The sequence below is a fragment of the Sitodiplosis mosellana genome, unplaced genomic scaffold, assembly GCF_009176505.1.
Source record: "Sitodiplosis mosellana isolate CC-2019 unplaced genomic scaffold, AAFC_SMos_1.0 Smas_scaffold_19, whole genome shotgun sequence".
Lineage (NCBI taxonomy): Eukaryota > Metazoa > Arthropoda > Insecta > Diptera > Cecidomyiidae > Sitodiplosis > Sitodiplosis mosellana.
In genome coordinates, this window is record NW_022595261.1 from 242,446 (window position 1) to 263,274 (window position 20,829).

At 35.5% G+C, this 20,829-nt stretch overlaps 1 protein-coding gene across 38 annotated transcripts in view; it reads right to left on the reverse strand.

Moving 5' to 3' along the window:
• The window catches only part of LOC129568451 (neurobeachin), a 168,809-nt gene that overhangs the window by 91,918 nt on the left and 56,062 nt on the right, over window positions 1–20,829 (reverse strand). For 7 of the 38 annotated variants that reach the window (XM_055446318.1, XM_055446331.1, XM_055446330.1 and 4 more), the window contains exon 2: window positions 10,546–11,137. The exons of 23 other annotated variants lie outside the window; for them this stretch is intronic. In XM_055446318.1, the coding sequence (XP_055302293.1) occupies window positions 10,546–10,755 (210 nt within the window). In that variant the 5' untranslated portion in view covers window positions 10,756–11,137. Of the gene's footprint in view, window positions 1–10,545; window positions 16,438–20,829 lie in introns of those variants that run through there. 8 more of the 38 variants (XM_055446339.1, XM_055446338.1, XM_055446347.1 and 5 more) reach the window with 5 other exon arrangements.

A 20,829-nucleotide genomic window follows, 5' to 3' on the forward strand; every position in this document is an offset into this window, starting at 1 on the left:
ACAAGCAACAGAACCGAGCGTATCGTTTAATTAATTACAATAATTGCGCAAATTCAATTCATTCTACAGGTTATTCCATGTCCATTCCGTATCCTAAGCTCAACGCGTATTCTATTTTTTTATTTTAAAACATTCAAAAATCATCCACAAAGACAGATTGAATTATGTAATAGTTTTATTTATTTTTTTCCTTCTCTTCATTCGGTTCAGTTGAACGGCTGATGCAAGAGCATATGACACTAGCGACATCTTGTCGCAGCGACAGTAATGCCCTATGTGTTGATATACACTTGACGTTCACTGATCAAATTTGTACAATGTATTTTTCACATTACAATCGGTGCGAATAGGTGTCGCTTTTGGTGTAATCATGTGTGTTCAGTTAATACACATAGTATACATAGAAATGCCGGACCTGGTCGGACAACTTTGGTATTCATAAAGTGCGCTGCGGAAGATTTACAAAACAAAATCCATGTTTATTATACATATGTATGTATGTATATGTGAATTTAAACGCCTAGAGAATAGTGCATATGTATAGAATTCACCCAGTTTGAATAATATATACACAAGAAATTGAGTGTAGTACAATACATTGTTATGTCAATCTCTACCGTATGGCCATTTGAATTGAATTCCAAATTGTTACATTCCATTCACTTAATTGTTTAGCAGCGTTTCGGCAGTGATAATATGTGAGTGCTTCATTCATCGTTTGTTTCAAATTTTCCAATAATGAAGCCTACGTGCCGTGGGATGTGTGAAGTGTGCAGCATTTAAGAAAATGGAAATTCTTTATATGAATTGCAGTAAGCGAATCATATCTACAACATTTTTGGTGTCCGTACATTGGGTCTGCAGTGCAAATATCGTGTAAATACAGTATTTATAAGTATTATATCCTAACACATATGCAGCGTCAGTGAGATATTGTTTACAATTTATGTGTGTAAAATGCTAGGTAAAATGATTAATGCATAAGATACTTCGTAGCAAATAGGTTCAAAGCACCCAATGAATTATAAATTTCGAAGTAATATTAGAAGAATCACATTCACAATTTCGTTTATTCCCTTTGTTTAGTTGGCAACTTCATCTATATTCATACACAACTCATTCAGTTCTTGTTCATTCCGATGATGCAATAATCAAACTATAAGTCAAGCTGAGTATATACCTTTTTCCAAGAAAATTCCAAAAAGTATTCAATACAAAGCTAAAAATGAATTTGACCCAAATCAAAATTAATAACTTTAACCAGTTTACACTTAATTTGATTAATTTCAATACATATGTCTAGAATGGAATGCGAATCAATCTTCAGAAGCAATAGGATTTCGATTAATTGACTGGGATTAAATCACATGAAAGTAGTGATTCATGCAATTCAATTGCCTAATTGGCAGTCAATTTCCTAATTGATAGGCGGGACAATATTGAAGGATTCGATGTTAAGTGAGCAATTTTGCAAACTGAATGTATGTTCTGCAAATCAAATGGATAAATTTCAATTGTGATTATCCGTCGACATTAAAATGACAAACTACCTATTTTCTTGTAAACGTTTTCATGTATTTATCGAATATTAATTGTATAATCAATCGATTTTATCACCTGGAAGCATGATTTTATCAGCAATAAGTCTAAATCTTGCTTACCAGATTAACGCTGGAATGAAAAAACTTGCGAAGCTAATTGAATTCAATTCACTACGACATTTGTTTCATTTCAGACATTTCGTATACAGAAAGGCCTGCTAACAGTTACAATCGAATCTTTACTCCATAAAATTGTATTAGCGTTAGCAAAGTTCAGTAAAGTTGTTTTTTCTCGGCTAAAAAGCATTTTCAACCAAGAGGTAGTATGAGATTTGTGCACAAATAATCCACTCAACCATATTATGGCACATTTTCAATGGCCGTTCTCACAATCCAACAGAAACAGAAGCAGAAAAAAATGAAATTTACAGGGTGGGGCTTTTATTATGTATTTCGTTGTTAATCTATTTCATTCAGATACAAACGAAGTAAATTCGAGGAAAAATTCGTACGTAATTCTTTTTTGCTTTGGAAAAACGGACCAAACGAGAAATATGGAGCTAATCAAATTCGATGGGATCAAAATGAGTTCTTTGTTTGTTCGTGCCTTGCTTGTCTGGCACACATACACACACGCACGCACATTGCTGATATTCATGTAGTCATTTATTTATTCTTTTTCCGTCCAAAGCTGTGCTCCTTTCTGTTGTTGACGGTTTGTTGTTGATTATTGACGAAGTTTCGGAATGTATAGACATACACACATACACTTAAGGCTGGGCGGAAATCGGCGCTTGTGCACCACCATCACACACGAATAAAAAAATAGAAACGAAGAATAACGCTTCTTTGGAAAGTTTTCAATAGAATTCCGATCGTGTACCAATTTCTTGCTTGCACACATTAAACACAATTGAATTTGGATTGGTTGTTTAGAATAGCAGTAGGTCAGCTACTTTCATTCTCAACGCAACGAAATGAAAGAAGAAAAGTTTGATTCTGCTATTTGCCGTACGTTTCCCACATCCCGAATGAAGGAAGAATGAACTTGGGCAAATTTTATTTAGACATTCGTTAAGTACACTTGTGACTAAACTCAATTGCAGTGAGTTTTAAAGTTGAATGTGATTTTTTTCATTCGAATATACTTTTCTGTTGTTGTTGTTCTGCACGCTCGTTGTATTGATAAGTATCACTTCAGTAATCTCGTGTTTCCTTTGTTGCATATGCATTGAATTCATTTGAATCCACGTAGTACAACAAATATATACACACTTGATGAGGAGGAAATGTAAGATTAACAACAAAAACTAAAAAAAGAGGAAAATTTATCTCACATTATTCAATTTATCTGCGATAGTGGTATCGGTATTTTGCCAATAACTTTCTGGGAAAATATAATATCCTTTGCGGAAATCAAATATTTCATGCATTTCAGCTGCGAATGATTCAAATTTCCAGTTTTTCCATTTCCGAATGGCCATTCCATGGGAAAAATGCAACAAAAAACAAATTGAGAAAAAACGTCGGGTGAGATTCATTTTCATGCTTTACTTGTGCAGCTGTATAATAAAACCAGCGTTTCATTTAAAATGAAAATTGTCTATTGGGTCTGGGAATTAATCGTGTCGATTTTTCAAAAGATGGCGTAACTTTGCATGGTTGTATCGGGCAATACTTTTTTCTTTTTCACATGAGTGGTCTAGTGTCAAACTACAAAAATCATCATCTATCATTTCATCGAAGTTTGGATAAACATTTTTTTTTGCGCCTTAAATATGTCAAATTTTGTACCGAAAAAGCAACATTTCCCGCAAGCATTAAATTTTTGCTTTCATTTGAAGAAAACTGCGGCTGAAGCGCATCGAATGTTGGTGGAAGCCTATGGTGAGCATGCTCCATCGGAACGTACATGTGAACGGTGGTTTTCACGGTTCAAAAGTGGTGATTTTAGCACGGAAGACAAGGAACGTCCCGGCCAGCCAAAAAAGTTTGAAGATGCGGAATTGGAGGCATTGCTCGATGAAGATTCGAGTCAAACTCAAGATGAGCTTGCCAGAGCATTGAATGTTGACCGAAGCACTGTTGGATATCGTTTAAGGGCCCTTGGTTTCATTCGCAAGTTGTCAAATTGGGTACCACATGAATTGACGCCAGCGCAAGCTGAAAGGCGTTTAGTGACTTGCGAAATGCTGCTCGCAAGGCACAAAAAAAGAGGTTTTCTGTATCGAATTGTCACTGGTGACGAAAAATGGATTCATTACGATAACCCCAAGCGCAAAGCATCGTACTACTGTGTCCAAAAAGTAAGGTGACATTGCATTTAAAATTTAGCGCGCTGGGGAATTTGAAAAAATCCTTTTATTTTTAGGTTGGTAGGACTGTCTTTGACATCCCTGCCAAATTACACGTCAAAATATTCATTAGTGTTTGAGATACGCTTCGTTTTGTGGACTGCTAAAAGTGAATTTCTCGTTTTTTGCGATGTCGAAATTTGTTGATCAAAGAATTTGCATTAAATTTTGTTTGCGGAATCAATTTTCTGCTGCGGATTCGTTGAGGATGGTGCAGAAAGCCTTTGGTGATGAGGCTATGTCGAAAAAAAATGTTTACAAGTGGTATAGTGAGTTCCAAGCAGGCCGTGAATGTGTCGAAGACGAAGAGCGTGCTGGGCGACCATCAACCTCAACCGACGAAGCTCACGTCCAAAAAATTAAAGATTTGGTGTTGGAAAACCGTCGATTAACGATTAGAGACCTTGCTGATGATATTGGCATATCGAAAGGCTCAGTCAATACCATTTTGAAGGATGTTTTGGGCCTCAAACGCGTCAAATCTCGACTGGTACCGAAATCATTGAATTTTTTGGAAAAAAGGTGTCGAGTTGACGTGTGTGAAACAATGCTTTCTGACTACATTGACAAGACGAAATGCATGATCACTGGAGACGAGACTTGGATCTATGCTTACGACCCGGAAACAACCGACCAATCGAGCGAGTATCGTGCCAAAGGTGAGCCGAGACCAAAAAAACCGCGCCAAAGTCGCTCAAAAATCAAGGTCATGTTGACTGTTTTCTTCGATTATCGGGGTGTTGTGCATTATGAGTTCCTTCCCCCGGGTCAAACAGTCAACAAGGAATATTATTTGAGTGTTATGCGTCGTTTGCGTAACGCTATCCGCCAAAAGAGGCCGGAATTGTGGAAAGACAACTCTTGGTTTTTGCACCATGATAATGCATCGTCTCACAATGCGATCATTCTTCGTGAACATTTCGCCAAAAACTCGACTCATATCGTTCCACAACCACCGTATTCACCTGATTTGGCACCGTGCGACTTCTGGCTGTTCAACAAGCTCAAAAGACCGCTCCGGGGACACCGTTTTGAGACGATAGAGCAGATTGAAGCCGCAGCGAAGACGGAGCTGAGGGCCATCCCTGAAGTCGACTTTTTCAACTGTTTCGAAGATTGGAAAATCCGTTGGCATAAGTGCATTGTATCGGGAGGGGATTACTTTGAAGGCGATGAAATTGATTTGGAAGAATAAATAAAGAATTTTCAAAATAAATGCAATGTCACCTTACTTTTTGGACACAGTAGTATGTTAAGCCCGGCCAACCAGCAACATCACAGCCAAAACAAGAAATTCACGGCGACAAGGTAATGCTGTCTATTTGGTGGGATGAGGAGGGAGTGGTGTATTATGAGCTGCTGAGAAGTGGTCAAACCATCGATGGGCCTTTCTACTGACAACAATTGATACGTTTGAAACAAGCAATCAAAGAAAAACGCACGAAATGGGAGACCAGAAAAGAGACATTGATTTTCCTACATGACAATGCTCGGCCACACATTGAGAATTCGGTCAAAAACTACTTGGAAAATAGCGGATGGGAAGTTTTGGCTCACGCCCCGTATAGCCCAGACCTGGCTTCTTCCGACTACCATTTGTTTCGATCGATGCAAAACCATATGGACGGAGAGCGGTTTTCTTCAGTTGAAGAAATCCAAAATTGGCTCGATGCATTTATAGCCTCAAAAGATGAGGAATTTTTTAAGGCAGGCATCCGTCAATTGCCCACATTGTGGCAGAAGGTCATCGCTTCCGATGGACAATATTTTGATTGAAATGTAATTTCATTTTGGTATTCAAATAAATGTTTGAAAATTTAAAAAAATCGACAAAACTAATTCCCAGACCCAATATAATTTGGTGCAGCCATTCAAAGTATGTATGTACTTCACTTTGTTCATTGTACTGTACACTCAAGGCACAACTATCATGGAAATGGAGTTATTCAATGAGATATAGAACTTAGATGCAACATGGTGAGTTAGGGGGTCAGTTTTTTCCTCAACGCTGATGCTTCATATCAGCTATAAAAATTAAAAGCCTATTCGTCTTTAACTAAATGTAACCAATATGGTTGACAACTCACAAAATTGAAAGTTGTAATTTTTTTCGATTTGATGTCATCAATAATTTTTGTACATGTCTGTACCCATGAAATACGATGATTCTTTATTCTGCCCTGAGAATGATTCGGCGTATACTATATATATGACGTTATCATAACAGTGACCAGGTCATTGTAATGCAAACACTTTCGCTATAGTGCGCATGTGTCGAAAAAAGTTTGTATGTATGTCAATTTTACAATACTCAAAACATCTCTTCATCATCGTTTATGTAGGAATGAGCTTGAATGAGAGATATCATGCAAAGGAACATTAAAGCAAAATATCAACTTAACGTAGAGGTCAAAAACTGGCCAAACAAGACACTTTAGGGAAAAAACCGAGAGAGCAAAAAAAATGCTTCATTTTTTTTCATTCAAAGTCTCATTGTCAAGTTGGTAAATGTAATTTGTGTTCGGAATCACTGATTTATGAATTCACGTGGCTGGAAAAAGTGTATTTTGAATGCACTTTTCTACATGAAGTAACGGTCCCGCGCTTTGTGTTGATGTGAAATTCAGGTACTTTGCATTATATTATCCTGAAAAGGAATCTCCAATTTAATATTTTGCATAATTTTCCTGCTTTATTGTTACCTTGAACATGTAAAATTTCACATCGCCTTCGCCATTATCCATGGAATTATTTTCTTTTTTTCTGTATGTGTGTCAGACTAATAACAGCATTACATTTTGAGCATAAAACATCTCATGAAAATTGATTTTTTTCTCTCTTTTGTGTGCGGTGAAATTGAGGAAGGTTAAAATGAAATATAAACTGTTCCTCAGTTAAATTCTGGTGTGACTTTTTGCAATTTTGATGATGAACTTGAGGCAGAAAAAAAAAACTAAAGCACATGAATGAATTCACTAAACGGAAATCCAGAAGAAAAAAATTGCGAACAGAACATGCATTTTACATTAAAACAGTGCAAATGAAGAAAAAAACTTTTTTTCGTCATACCCATCGAATGCTCGGTTTGAAACCAAGCACCGAACACGAATATGAAACGACGTTCACATCGTGTGGTATTGGGCAATACCTCTCGACAAATCACGGGTTTGCCAGCGAGGCGCAAGGCAGAGTAGAACATGGTAGAACCTCTGAACCGTACTGCTTGCCCACCGCTACGCATTGTGTTCGTTTTGCCTACCTTACATCAATGTAGCGTTGTCGGAACCACGGCAATGGCGAAGCCGCGCAAACGGCCCATGGTTGACAAGAGATCCAAACGACGGAAATTTCATATATCCACTGAAAGAGCCATAAAAGCTGTACGCAAACGACAAAATGTACTTCGAGTGGACAACCAAACTCTAAACCTCATGGTAGAAGCCATTGACTTCATCTGCAATAAGGCCACTGAAATCCATTTCAACGGAAGAACGTTCAAACAAATTAAGGGTCTCAGAATGGGCTCATCCAATCTTGGCGGACTTCGTCATGGAAGATCTTCTGGAACAAACATTCACCAAAGTCAGAAAACCGGCCATACTCATGAAATACGTGGATGACCTTATGATGGTCGCAACGAGAAAACATGGTGAAGAAATCCTTCAAGCTATCAACAAGATAATGTAATAGCTATTACTTGACCCGCACGTTACAATATTAACATGTTACCTAACATTAACGGTAATAAAATTCTGGAAGTGGGTTTTGGTGGATCCTCAGGATCGTTCAAAACTGCTCCCGGTTCTGGAAGTGGGTTTTAATGGATCTTCAGGATAGATCAGACTGGGTTTAACAATGCCCTGGTCCATCCTGAGGATCCACTTCCAGAACCAGGAGCGGCTTTGAACAATCCTGAGAATCCACCAAAACCCACTTCCAGAATTTTCTTGACGTTAATGTTAGGTTACATGTTACATTTGGCATTACATTGCGTGTGTAATGTTAGAGAATCATATTAATAATGTTAGAATTCTGGCATTATCGTTAATGTTAGGTAACATGTTAATATTGTAACAGACGGGTCAAGTAATAGCTATTACAATTGTAATGCCGGAATTTAGCATTACCGATAATGTGTTAGAATTGTAATGCCAGTCATTTGGCATTACTGGTAATAGCCATTACAATTGTAATAACATTACAGGAAATTTTTGTTAACGTAATGCTACTACCTACTCCATTTTTTAATGCCGGTAAATTTGTACAATCGGCAAGCGTTTTTAAAAGGTTTGTATTCGTATTTTGGAAATTCTGAATTTAAATTCGGGTATGACAATCTATTTTCGATTTGTTTCTTTTCCTATTTTAGGTTCAATTTAAATACATACAGAGAAGCACCTGGCTAACCCGAACGAATCATCGTCATTTTCGATTCCACATTTTTTTTTCATTATTTTTTAGTCTAATCATTGTCAGTCAAAATTAATTTCGATCATAAAATTTCATAATTGTGAATGATTTTCAGACTAATTTTTAAATACAGTGAACCCACACACCCCACTCAATTCTTTTAATTTTAACATTATTTTGACGCTGAACGTTCTTCTGCTTCATGTTCAACTCGTTTTGTTGTTTAATCCCTTTTTGTTTTCCAGTTTCTTAAAATTGTTTTCAAATTGTCCGGTCAAATATCACGACGTTTGGACGATAAAAATGAGCAAAAAAGATTGTGAGCTCACTTACAATTATATTGGAGCGTTTTGGAATCCAAAATACAAATTATTACAAGCCAGTGTGGATGAAAATCTCCACGCGTGTATGATCGTAAGTTACAATTCGTAGTAATACGATGGAAAAAATTGTAATGAGATGAAGGCGGGATTTTTTTCCGCTTTTTTACCTTGCCTAGAGTTAAAATGTTGAGTGGCAAAAAAACGACAGTATTCAAAACCAAAGAACGGAACAAGCATAAGCGTTTAACGCATTTTTTATTTCGATACTCAAACCATATACTTTATTTAATATTTTTGTTACAAACAATATAACATGAGTCATGAAAGCATCAACGCTCTACAATTTTATCCAATTTCTGAAAGTTGATTCCAATCCAACTACATTTGCAAACTTAATAAAATCATCGTCTGCATAGATTGAATACCGAACTCTTTTAATTGCATTTAAAATTTTTGAACAGAACATGAAAAAAATCGCTTAAAACGTATTATGCTGGTGCATCTTATTTATTTCCTTCTCATCCAATTATTCTGGATCATATGCTGAATATATACAATTGATTTGCCCTGAAATTGGCTGTACAGGAAAAAAAGAAGAAAGAATGTTTGACATGTTCACGTTTAACTATAATTCAAGCGTGGAGCTGAGTTAAATTTCTACTGGCACATGAAATTAGTTTTCTTGAGACTTTACTTGACTTCAGTGGATGTTTTTCTACTCAAACTTCGTCGCTTACACATAAGTTTATAATGTATTAACAAGGAAGAGTGTTCAAAATAACTTATGCACGAAAAATGTGTATGTTGAGACACATACAAGCCTTAGATCTTAGTAAATGTCTTCTTTCTTATTTAATGCTGATAAAAGTTTCGAGAACTTTCCGTATGTTTAACGCATTAAAGTCATAATTCAACATTGTCTACGTAATAACGTTAGCATCTTCAGCAAGCTCAACTTCCAACACCGAAAACCAGACCGTAGTAGAATACGCTTGGGGAATTTATCATTCAAAAATCCATAAATTCCGGTGTGTTTTGAGCTTTATTCAGAATATCCACTCAAATTCACAGATATTCAGTCTTTCTTATTTGACAGTTCAGGCGTTCTCATCAGCCGCCATCTCGAATTCGTCGCCATCTTGAAAATTTTATTCAAAATATTCACAAAATTCACAACATTCACATATAATCGAAATTTTGACGATGATTCAATGAGAAAAATATCCACAATATTCACAAATATTCACATTTCTCAAGCCTTGAATGAAACCCCTAGAGAATACGATGCAAAACTGCCATATTTTATCATAGCCAGGTTTCGGAAGAAGAGCTGTCAATTTCTCCCATTCACGATACTAGCGCCACTGAGGTATATAGCAAATCAATGTAAAGTGGAGTTTATTTTGTAACTAAAATACGCGGAATTTTTGAAATTTCGTACTATTTCCGCACCTTGATCATAGCCAAATGTGCCGTAGAATCTACAGATGCGTCGTTAAATTTTACGAATAATATAGTAGAATACACGATGATTCTTACGCAATGCAGAACATGCAGAAACGAGGCCCATCGTGCAATATAGAATTTCATTTTTTCAGTCAAAACTGCTTGATGATGGAATACTTGGAATTATAATAGCAGCACGCGTTCAAACTTAGATCAATGAAAACAACTGCCTAAGCACCAAATCCCAGACAAATAAAGGGAATGGGAGATAGATAAAGAGAGAAGAATGTGTGTGAATGCATGAACTGAATGCGACATCTAGAAAATGAATTCAATGCATATCAAATTATTGACAATAGATGGAATTTCGATTAGAATCCAAATTTGATAATATATATAGAGATAAAATAACAGAAACTCAAACTCCATTTTTGGTTATAATATTTAAAGAGAACGCTTTTGGAAACTTACCGAAAACGCTTTCAGAAAAACGAGACATTGAATTATGCCTTCCATTGTATCGCCAGTTAAACAAAATGTACCAGTTAGATGACGTCCCTTTCGACCAACAGCTGTGGCTAATGACGCATGCACAAGTGCTCGTCGAGAATTTTGTCCATTGCCGTTTGGTAAATTTGCCGGCAATGGGTTGGCACGTATTATTCGTTCGATTGAGTCCATAGTTTAAGTTGTTGAATTTTTTTTTCTGTTCAAATTTTGGTTTTTGCAGCTGCACTTGGATATTATATCGTTGTCAATTTTAAAAATGAATTTTGTGTATGCATACTATGTGTGTGTGTGTGTCGTTTGGTGTTACAAAATCACACTCTGTGCGACTTCACTGCGAATGCCGCAAATTGATAGTCTTCATCTAAACTATCATCAAGAGTTGTATACACAATAATTTTTAATGTTCTATTAATTTTGAGGTTACTTTTTTTTAAACTTCAGCACAAATGGTTTTCCTCCTTCAAATTTTGTTTTATTATCGTTGCAAAATATCGCATTATTTTCAAAGAGATTTATTATTATTTATGATAGTTCCAAAATTTATCAATCATTTCTGTTGATGAAAAAGAATCCATAGATTAAATGAGTATGATTCGTGGCATTCATAATTATATATTTAATGATTAGACGAATGATTTGCCAAACGAAATCAGAAACAATAAATTAATCGTGGAAGACAATAAACTACGATAAGGATTCAATTGCCAATTTTCGATTGGGATAACTTGAGATTATTACTCTTCAGTGGGTTCATTTAAATTTTGGAGATATTCTAATTTAAATGTACAATTAAAATACAATGGACGGGCATAGTTTAAAGAGGATATTATTTTCAAAATGTTTTATGAAAAAAGAGTTGAATGATCTTAAGAGATGCAACTATCATTCCAATATAACTCTTTGAAATGAGTTTCCTAAATCACAAACTCAATTTTCATCAATGAATTTCGATTAATCAAATTGCGTCTGGAAGTGGCTAGCTTGTGCTGGGGTTTGTTGGAACAGCCATTTCAAGATTATTTGATTATCATAAAGAGTAATTAGGGTATTTACAATAATGCCATAAACAATGCTTGTCTTGGATATATTTTAGATCCCAACCATGAAGTGGAGAACAATGATATCATTCGGTTCGTTTTCGCTTTAGTTGATTTTATATAAACGAGATTTAATTGGCTGAGAAAACGCTTAGAAACTTAATTGATGTAATACTTCTTTGAAGGACATCCCATTAATCTAAAGACATCGCCTGCAACATTTTGCGGTATTTCAGTAGTTGAAAACCGGCTGTTTTGTTTCGCTGCATAAACTAGATGCCATGAAACGCCTGTGTACTATAAACGAGATAAATGTTAAAGATCGTAATTAATTTATAGTAGCAAAGTGGCAAAGTGTCACAGTGTTTCATCCAGTGATTCAAGGAGCCAAAAGTGTCAAACCATTACGTTACTGTCGCCGTGCAAAATATTTTGGATAACAAATTGTAAATATTAAATTATGAACAATGAATTCCTAAATCAACCAAAATGTTGATATGGAAGAACCCAAAAAATCAGCATAAGCACGAACTAATCACAATATTCTCGGTTTACAAAAACTTCCCATACAATGAGGAACGCTTCATCCGTAAATTCATCATTATTTGAACAATAAAAACACGCTGCACATGTCAGATTTTACAAAATCTGTTTTCGTTGATGCTTTGAACGTTGAGTTTGAATGCTTAATGAATTATGTAATATGTCTTATATTCTACGTAGATTATTGGTAGCTAAAACGAGACGAGCCGAGCACTTTCAAGTACCTTTAGCATTGTTTGTAGTATATATATATATAGTATGTGCTACTTCATTGGGGGTTATGTAAAACATGACGAATTTTGTATCCAGTCACTTTTGATTATGTACGAAGGGAAAAACATCATGTGAATTATTTAATAGCAAAAACTAATCGCATTTCATGTTGTCGTTTTATGTGCATGTAGTTTGTGTCACCATAATGAAGTACTTAGAAAAACCAAAGCAAGCAATCAACGAAGCCAAAGTGGAGTGGAGTGAAACCTGGAGATGTAAACGAAGTATGTATATTCGCAGTCTCAAATGCACCGGTAGTCTATGGCTTTGGAGAATGGAGAAAAGTAGCGCAAATCGTTCTTCTTCATCTGATCTTAGCGAATCAATATACTTGGCGCATTTTATACGGACGTCAAGAGAATGGTTGAAAGGTACTAAAATATGCATGTGAACGTTGAAATATGCACGAAGAGTTTAGTGGAAATTTGCGTTGTTATGGATACGATTTGCATACACGATCGCTTTACTCTTTTTCGGTCTCTCTCCTCCACATTTCTCTCCTCAGTGAGAGCAGATCAGTGTGTGATGTGATGTAACGCGAGGATGTGTTGCTGCGGGTGTCACTTCAATTTTGAACTATGCCAAGCATGTGTCAGAGCGAACGATTCCTTTGATTCATTGGGATACTTTTGACGTGTGAGCTTCGTGAGAGTGTAATTTTGTTTTACTGTGCGGTTGACTTATGTACCATTAATTATAATCATGGCTTCAAACCGTAATTATGAATCCCAGCCTGTCATGTTAAAATTCAATGAATACCTCTTGGTTGGTGATATCGATTATGTTTGACATATTCCATGCCCGAACTGTCAACTTGATTGATATGATTGACCTTTTCGTGTGACGACACAATTAGGCTGCTAAGATATGAGCCGGAAAAAAAACACCCAAACATACGTGAATCCCACCCAGAAAAATGCCAAACAGATTAAAATGAAAACTGACTTTTAACATCACAAAACAAAAGGACTTAAGTGGGCTCGAAATGTTCGAAATCGTTCCTAAAAATGACTGTACGATATTGTTTCAACAGAGAGCGCATACAAGTAGACGAAGGAAATGAAAAGGAGAAAGAAACCGTGAAATGATAATCCAGGAACATACTACATACATTAAGACTAATATGCTCCATGAAACGATGCATTCTATTCGGCAAAAGTACAAATTCGTGTAGAATATTTCGAGAAGCCAAACCAGTAAATGCAAACTTCATGTTTTTCTGTCTTGTATGCTTCCATTGCTTCCTATTTGTTTTTGGCTTACAATGAAAGTTCGTATTCACACAAAATCTACGATTTTACACATACACATTACACACAATGGCACCGGCTATGTTTGATTGTGAATTTTGTTCATCTACATGAGCATAATTTATCTCTTGCTTGTTCGCTTTCTCTGTGCCAACTTCATCTCCGCCCCTTAAAAAAATCACATTTGCATATAGTACATGCGGTAAAACAACGCCTTAAAATGTACACATCTCACTGGCTAAAAATGGATCAGGTGTGGTACAATGTGAATCTAAGTGATAACATACCCAACACATAGCAATTGGATGGGCCCATTGAGTTTTCCAGTTTTTCATAGCTCAAGCGCAACATAAAAGAACTTGTACTTCTCACCGTGCGATTGATGCACTAATCTTTGAACGCACGTTCACTGAAACACATCGCAAAACGCAACGCTTTCATTCGGTGGAAATGTTATCTTGAACATCGGGGAAAAAATATTCGAATACGACCATTTAATAATTCATTCAAAGTTTCAAGTGGTTAGGAAATTGCTTCAATAGTATAATAATGAAAATTATCTATCATTCAAGAGAAATTGATTTGGATTTAAACAAAAATTCTCTGAACCTCGCATCTTTGGTAGTTTAATTGCACGATAATCGTGCAGATGCTAACGAGTACGTTCCCAAAAGCACAATTCCATTGCCAATGTTCTGATTTTAAACATAAACACTTTGCTCTTTGTGAAGCTGAGCCATGTTATATCTGAACAGTTCATAGCGCATCCATTAAGATAACAGAAATATACATTAGTCACACGTTCATTCGTTTTGTGAATATTAATCCGGAATGGATGTTGAAATAACGAACCGAATTTTGTATGCTCAGCGATTATGATATTTGTAGGTATACATGCACATTTGAAAGCCTGGCGGTGAAGCCTGGAAGCACATCTAATGCCTCAGAGAAGAGCATGTGGAGAAAAAAAAATATAATGAGAACACTCACATATACTATAGTATATATGTAAGTTCTTTTGAATCGATTAAAATCCATGGTACAATTCGAAAACAAAGAAAAAGCCCATCGCTTACCTGTGCATATGTGTGCTAAGTTTTGTAATCTTTATGTAAGCTTAAAAGGCTTACCAAAATGAATTACTCTATGTATATACATTTTCATTGCACATCTACAATACACATTTTAGTACGGTTTTATTTTGCACATTTAATATACGTCGGATAGAAGTGAAGTGGGCTCATAAAGAGAATATGAATCGGAGATAATAGAATATTGCGCGCGCTCATTCAAAATCATTATTTAACAAATTGTTTGAATGTTGCTCATGCACAATTGCATTTCGGAGCTAACGTTCATTCCCAAGGCCATAAACTGCAGCACATTCATGTGATTTTAATCCCCGTAAACGATGGTTTTTGCTCCTTTTTCAAAACTGTAATCACAAACAGAATGCTTATGCCAAACAACAGATTATTGTATTGCAAGCGTATTTGGCTTGGCAGTGAATTTTACTTGTGTTTATGTGGGCATATGTATATAGCATAGCTTATTCAGCCAAACAATGCTTATTTGCTCATTACGCCGTTGCTCGGAAATACAAAATTGAAATTAAACTCTCTCCACCTTTTTCACAAATCAAATATTTCATGCTTAGCTAAACTCATAATTCTCTCATATGGTAGCTAATGAAAATATTCATTAATTTCGGTGTGTTTTAGGAGATATTCACTCCCATTCACAGATATTCGGTGTTTCTTATTTTGAAAGTTCAGCCGTTCTCACCAGCCGCCATCTTGGTTTTTTTTAAATCTAAATTTATTCACGTATATTCAAAATATTTTCGAAGATTCTATGAGAAAATATCTATAATATTCAAAAATATTTACAAAAATTCACTGTTTTAAAATTCGAATGAAGCCCCTAGGTTTTACATCACTGAATCGATTGCAATTTATTTACTTACATAAATTACACGTCCAAAGATTACTGTAAATCAATTTGCGTGATCGGAACCCTTCTCAGTACAATACTGAGTTGATAAATCGTTCGGTTTATGCATCCTAATAATAGAACCAAAACGGAATAATGGAAAAAATAGCAAAAACAAACTATTTTCCCTTCTATTTACTATAACGAATGGAAAATGTCTTCTAAGGCCTTCAGAATATATTTTAATCTTTTATTTGTGACGTTTCGTCCTTTTCGAAGAGTATCAACAGGCGAGAAATAAAATTTTACACGAAAATAATGGGTATGAATCAGAAACAAAATGGAAAACACATCTAATCAAATTACAAACCAGTTGAACAAATAACTTTAGATTGTTATGTTGAACAAAGACTAATCCATGGTCATAACATAGTTATGTATTTACTATTCCAAAACATAATCTCTAGAACACATCTTGAAGATTTCGTTCGTCATCTTGTATCCAAAATGAATGCTTTGGCCTACCTTAGTTCAAACAATATATTTTTAGTGTGAAGATATAATTCATAGTCATACTCAAAAGGAACGTTTTGTGCAAATAATCTGCACCGTATTTTACATGAAAAATTAAAGGATCTGAATAAAAATAAGTTTGGGGCTTTTAGTCACAAAATCAAAATTTCGCAAAAAGCAAGCTATTTATGTGCAATAGTTTTAACTGGAAATACATCCAATTTTGTTCTACGTTATTTACATACACGTCACGTTTAAAAATAGTTAAATGAGAATACATACTCTAGGCAATTTTATGTGCATGTATATTAAAATGACTGTCTAAAAATAGACTTTTCTAAAGAATTCTGAATGGCATTAGCACCATTCTCTTTCCGAGATCACATCACACACAATATAAATGTGTAGATGTTGATTTTGACTTTGAAAAAAGGTTTTCTCCTCAATTTGACTTCATATGAATGAGTGAATTTCCGCCAGTTTCATTCTACATTCGAAAAATTGTATTCTTCTTCTACCTTCAACTCGCCCTCTGGTTATCATAAATAAATCTTTGGCTTTCAAACGAAAAATGTGAAGAGAGTTGGAGAATGAAGCGTATTTTTTGACGAGGTTGTCCTTTTTTGTGATTTTTGTTGAACCTTTAAGAAAAAGGTAATTGTCGGAAACACTTTGAATGGAAATGTTTACGATTGCTTTTTATGATTTTATGGCACATATGTTTTCTAAAGTCTATGTTCCTGTGATTCACAAACGAACTGATTAACTGATAGCAAAAATGGTATGCTTGAGGCGATACACAGCATCAAACACAAACACAAGTTCTTGTGTAATATAAACGCAGGAACAATGTGACACAGAAGCGCTAACTAATACTGAGAAGTTGTTCTTTTAATGCTTTCACTTTTGCCTTTGCTGAGATGTGTTTTCTATTCTTTCGCTTGTCTCCCGAGTTAGACTGAAAACTATGCTAATCATAAGCATCCAATATCAGCTACATCCACACGTCAACCCGGTTCGCGTTCTCTTCTCGGCATAGGATGATATACCGCTTCTTTATGTGTTTTTTTCTTCGTTCATTCTAAATAAAAGTCGCTCCAAATCGAAGAAGCCGCCAGCTTCCTTTATATGGTTTGTATATGGCGTGTTGCTTTTTACTATTTTATATTTATTTTTTACTTTCTAGAATGAGCTAGGGCATGCGCCTGCGATTCATGACAGAGTGCATTTTATTATATCATTGATCGTATAGGTAAAATGCTTCGGGCCACGAAGTTTTTTTTTTCGACGTAAAAATACTCTGTGAGCTTGTTGTGCAATATCATCAGAGTGACAAGCTTCTTTTGCCGTGTGGCTTTCATTCCAATGCACACACTGAACGCCATGTGAAGTATATAATATGTAAACAGTGTGAAGGAAAAAAAAGTAAGGTATTACGTGGCGTCAGGTACACTTATGGCTGTTATTAAGCATCACTTTCCTATATAGTCGTTTGCTATTGCTCAGGTTTTCTCCTTCCCACATCCCATGTATCATTTTCTTGCCGCAACTGCCGATCCTTTTTATTTATCTCTATTGATGCTGGAAAATGCGATAATACGTTTTCCATTTTATTCAAATTCCATACAATTTTTTTTCCACTTTTTTTTGCACAGTTGAGACGTACTTGAGCGTGCTTACAAAAGTGGAGAAGAGAAAAAAATACACAAGCAAAGAACGCCTGTTATTTGGAATGTTATAAAATGGAAAATATTTATGCATGGCAACTACTTAAAATTGAATAGACGGAAATAGACGCGATTATTCCATTCAATATGTATCGACAAACGGTGCGCTTTGTGGTTGCAACCACAGTTCGAGAATTATCGATCAACACCGTGCGTTCAAAGTGGGGTACGACTGCGAATTCACACGATACATTAAATATAAGATTCCTGTTTATGTATCGACTTCGCAAATAGCAAATCAAGTAAATCTTATCATTTGCATTATCATTCATTCATCATTCGTTTTTCGACTTCAACACTAAACATTGTGTCAACAGTGGAGAAGAACGTACACGTACACGTACACCTACACGTATCAACACCGGAATGTTTGGTTTTTTCATGCAATGCAATTTACCAGCGTTGAAAACGTTTTGAGGACAGAATGTGACGTGCTTACACGATTGAATCTCAAAAGAGCACCTTATAATTGACTGTAGTCGTGTGAGTAGTGAATACAGCATTGGGACAATGAAAAAGCTATCTGATAATACAAATGCAACTTATTTACTCTCTCATGAAACTATACAATCAACAACTATTTACTTGATTTTATTGAACTATGCTTTCAATAAGCGTTAATCGAATGTTCGTGTGATTCAAATATTTGTGCAGATCTCTATCAAATTCGATTTTTGTCATTGGCGGAATCATTCCGTTCTGATAAAATCAGACGGAGAATTTTTGCTGCTGAGCTAAGTTGAATTTGCTAACTTAATCGCCTAAAATAACACAAGCAAAAATGCATCGACAAGCGCGTATTCAGTGTTACATATACACAGCGCCGTTTCTCTGTTTCTGCGCAGCTGAAATGCATGTAATGATATATATTTACTTACTTACTGTATGTGCGCAAACACATAAACGCATAACAGTAATAGCGGCTTAACGGTGTATATCAATTTGTCTCTTTTTCATTGCATGCAATCCACTTGCACAAAAACAGAGAGACGGAGCACTGCGTAACACGTTAATGCATATTTCGTTTTCGTTATTTCAGGTGTCTGATTCAGCAAATTCAGCTCAGCCCAGGCCTACTCAGCAGCAAAAATACACTCTCTGGATAAAATGAAGAAGATTTTTGTTATTTGTCATGGTAAGAAAAACAGCAATACGCATATCAGACAGACAATCCATTAGACCTTTCAAAATCATTTGTTAGCTGATGTAAAAATTGATTTGGATGATATTCTCAATAATCACTAATTAAAATATGAAAAATATGTACATTCAATCTTTGTTTCGATTACATAAAAAATTGATTATAAATCGTGTTCATAGATTAATATCGGGGAATAAAGATTTCTTGATGCTCGAGAACTGCTCCAGAAAATGGAGCCCAGCGTATCTAGAATGCAAATTTGAAAGTTAGAAAAAGTTTGATAAAGCGAATGCACGATCTGAATAAAAAAAAGCAGCATAATGGAAAACTTTTGGATTACGCATGAATAACAAAACACAAAAAATCGCCTGCACAAACAACAATAAGCAACACAACGGAATACACCTTAAACAACAAACGAAGAACAACAAAAAACGAGAGAATAAGATAGAAGACTCATGTTTTCAGTTAGATTTCGAGTGAACCAAAACCGGAATAACATTACCAACAGAAACACAACGATAATTCTCCGTTTTGATGGATCCATAAAATAATACGTAAAACTCCTCCAAATCTCAAGCAGGTTATTTATGGTAAAATGGATTTATGAACCTAATATTTATTTTTTTGGAGAGTACCCTATTCACACTCACTTATGTATTCATCTCGCAATTCTGCTCTGCGAAGTTTGACTCCAATATTTTATGACCGCAGCAATATCAAAAAGGAAAAACAACCGGGTTTCCATGGTTGGTATTTTAGATTGAATAAAATTATTTTTTGCTCTTGGATATTGAATGTTTTTATAACATTATATAATTGATTTTCCGCAACCAAGCACACTCGACTGTTTCCAGTTCCAATAGTTTCAACCATATTTGCAGTTGCAACTTGCAAGATTTTTTGTTTCTCGCGAAAAATAGCTGACCATTAAAAACGTTATTTTTTTCGTGACTTTCTACGATTTTTTCTGCCAGCCGCAATGTATCTTGTGAAAGAGACCCCGCTTCGCCCGAATACCATGTTTTAAAGCAAAATCATGGTTCTTATGTTAACTTCATATAACAAATTAACAATGGTAGATTTTCAAACAAAGAAAAGTCATAGGCAAAAAAGAAGTCCAAGTGAAAAGAGAGAACAATGGTTGTTGTAATTTCGAGCAAGTGTAATGTGTAAGTCGACTTGTTTCAACTGTTGTGCAGACACACACAAGCACGCACACAGGGAGGGAGAGAGAGAGGGGGGGGGGGGAGGAAGAGGGAGAGGGAGAAAGCGAGAGAGAAAAAACAAGAAAAATGGTTTCACATTTTGAACAATTTACTGAAAATTGTTTTATTTTGCATTTTCTCTTGCCGTACAATCGTTTGACTATATGGTTCATGCTAAAGACTCCATTGTGTGCAAGATAACAAACAGAGAGCTTTATTTTGTGCTCTTATTCTGTAAAAGATACACACTGATGGAACCAATTTCATGACTCACAAACTTCTTGTACATCGTTCCATTCATTAAAATTGGGTTTGTGCGCGTACGCAAAGCCGCCCACAAGCCTGTTTAGAGAGTGAGTGGTTTAAATTTTACGGGACACACTAGGACTAGGGGCTTGTGACTTTCACGAATATTATGAATACATTCGTATTCTACGTTCTGAAATACGAATGACTACAAAAACTTGCGAATATAACTAATAAATTTCGAATGTCGTGTGTCCATAATTTGATCATCTTTTTGTTGTTGTTGTTGTTGTATATGGTAATGATGTGAATTTAATTCATTTCTGATTTGTTCAAACACTTATCGAATAATGTTTTTCAGAGTTAGAAAAGTGT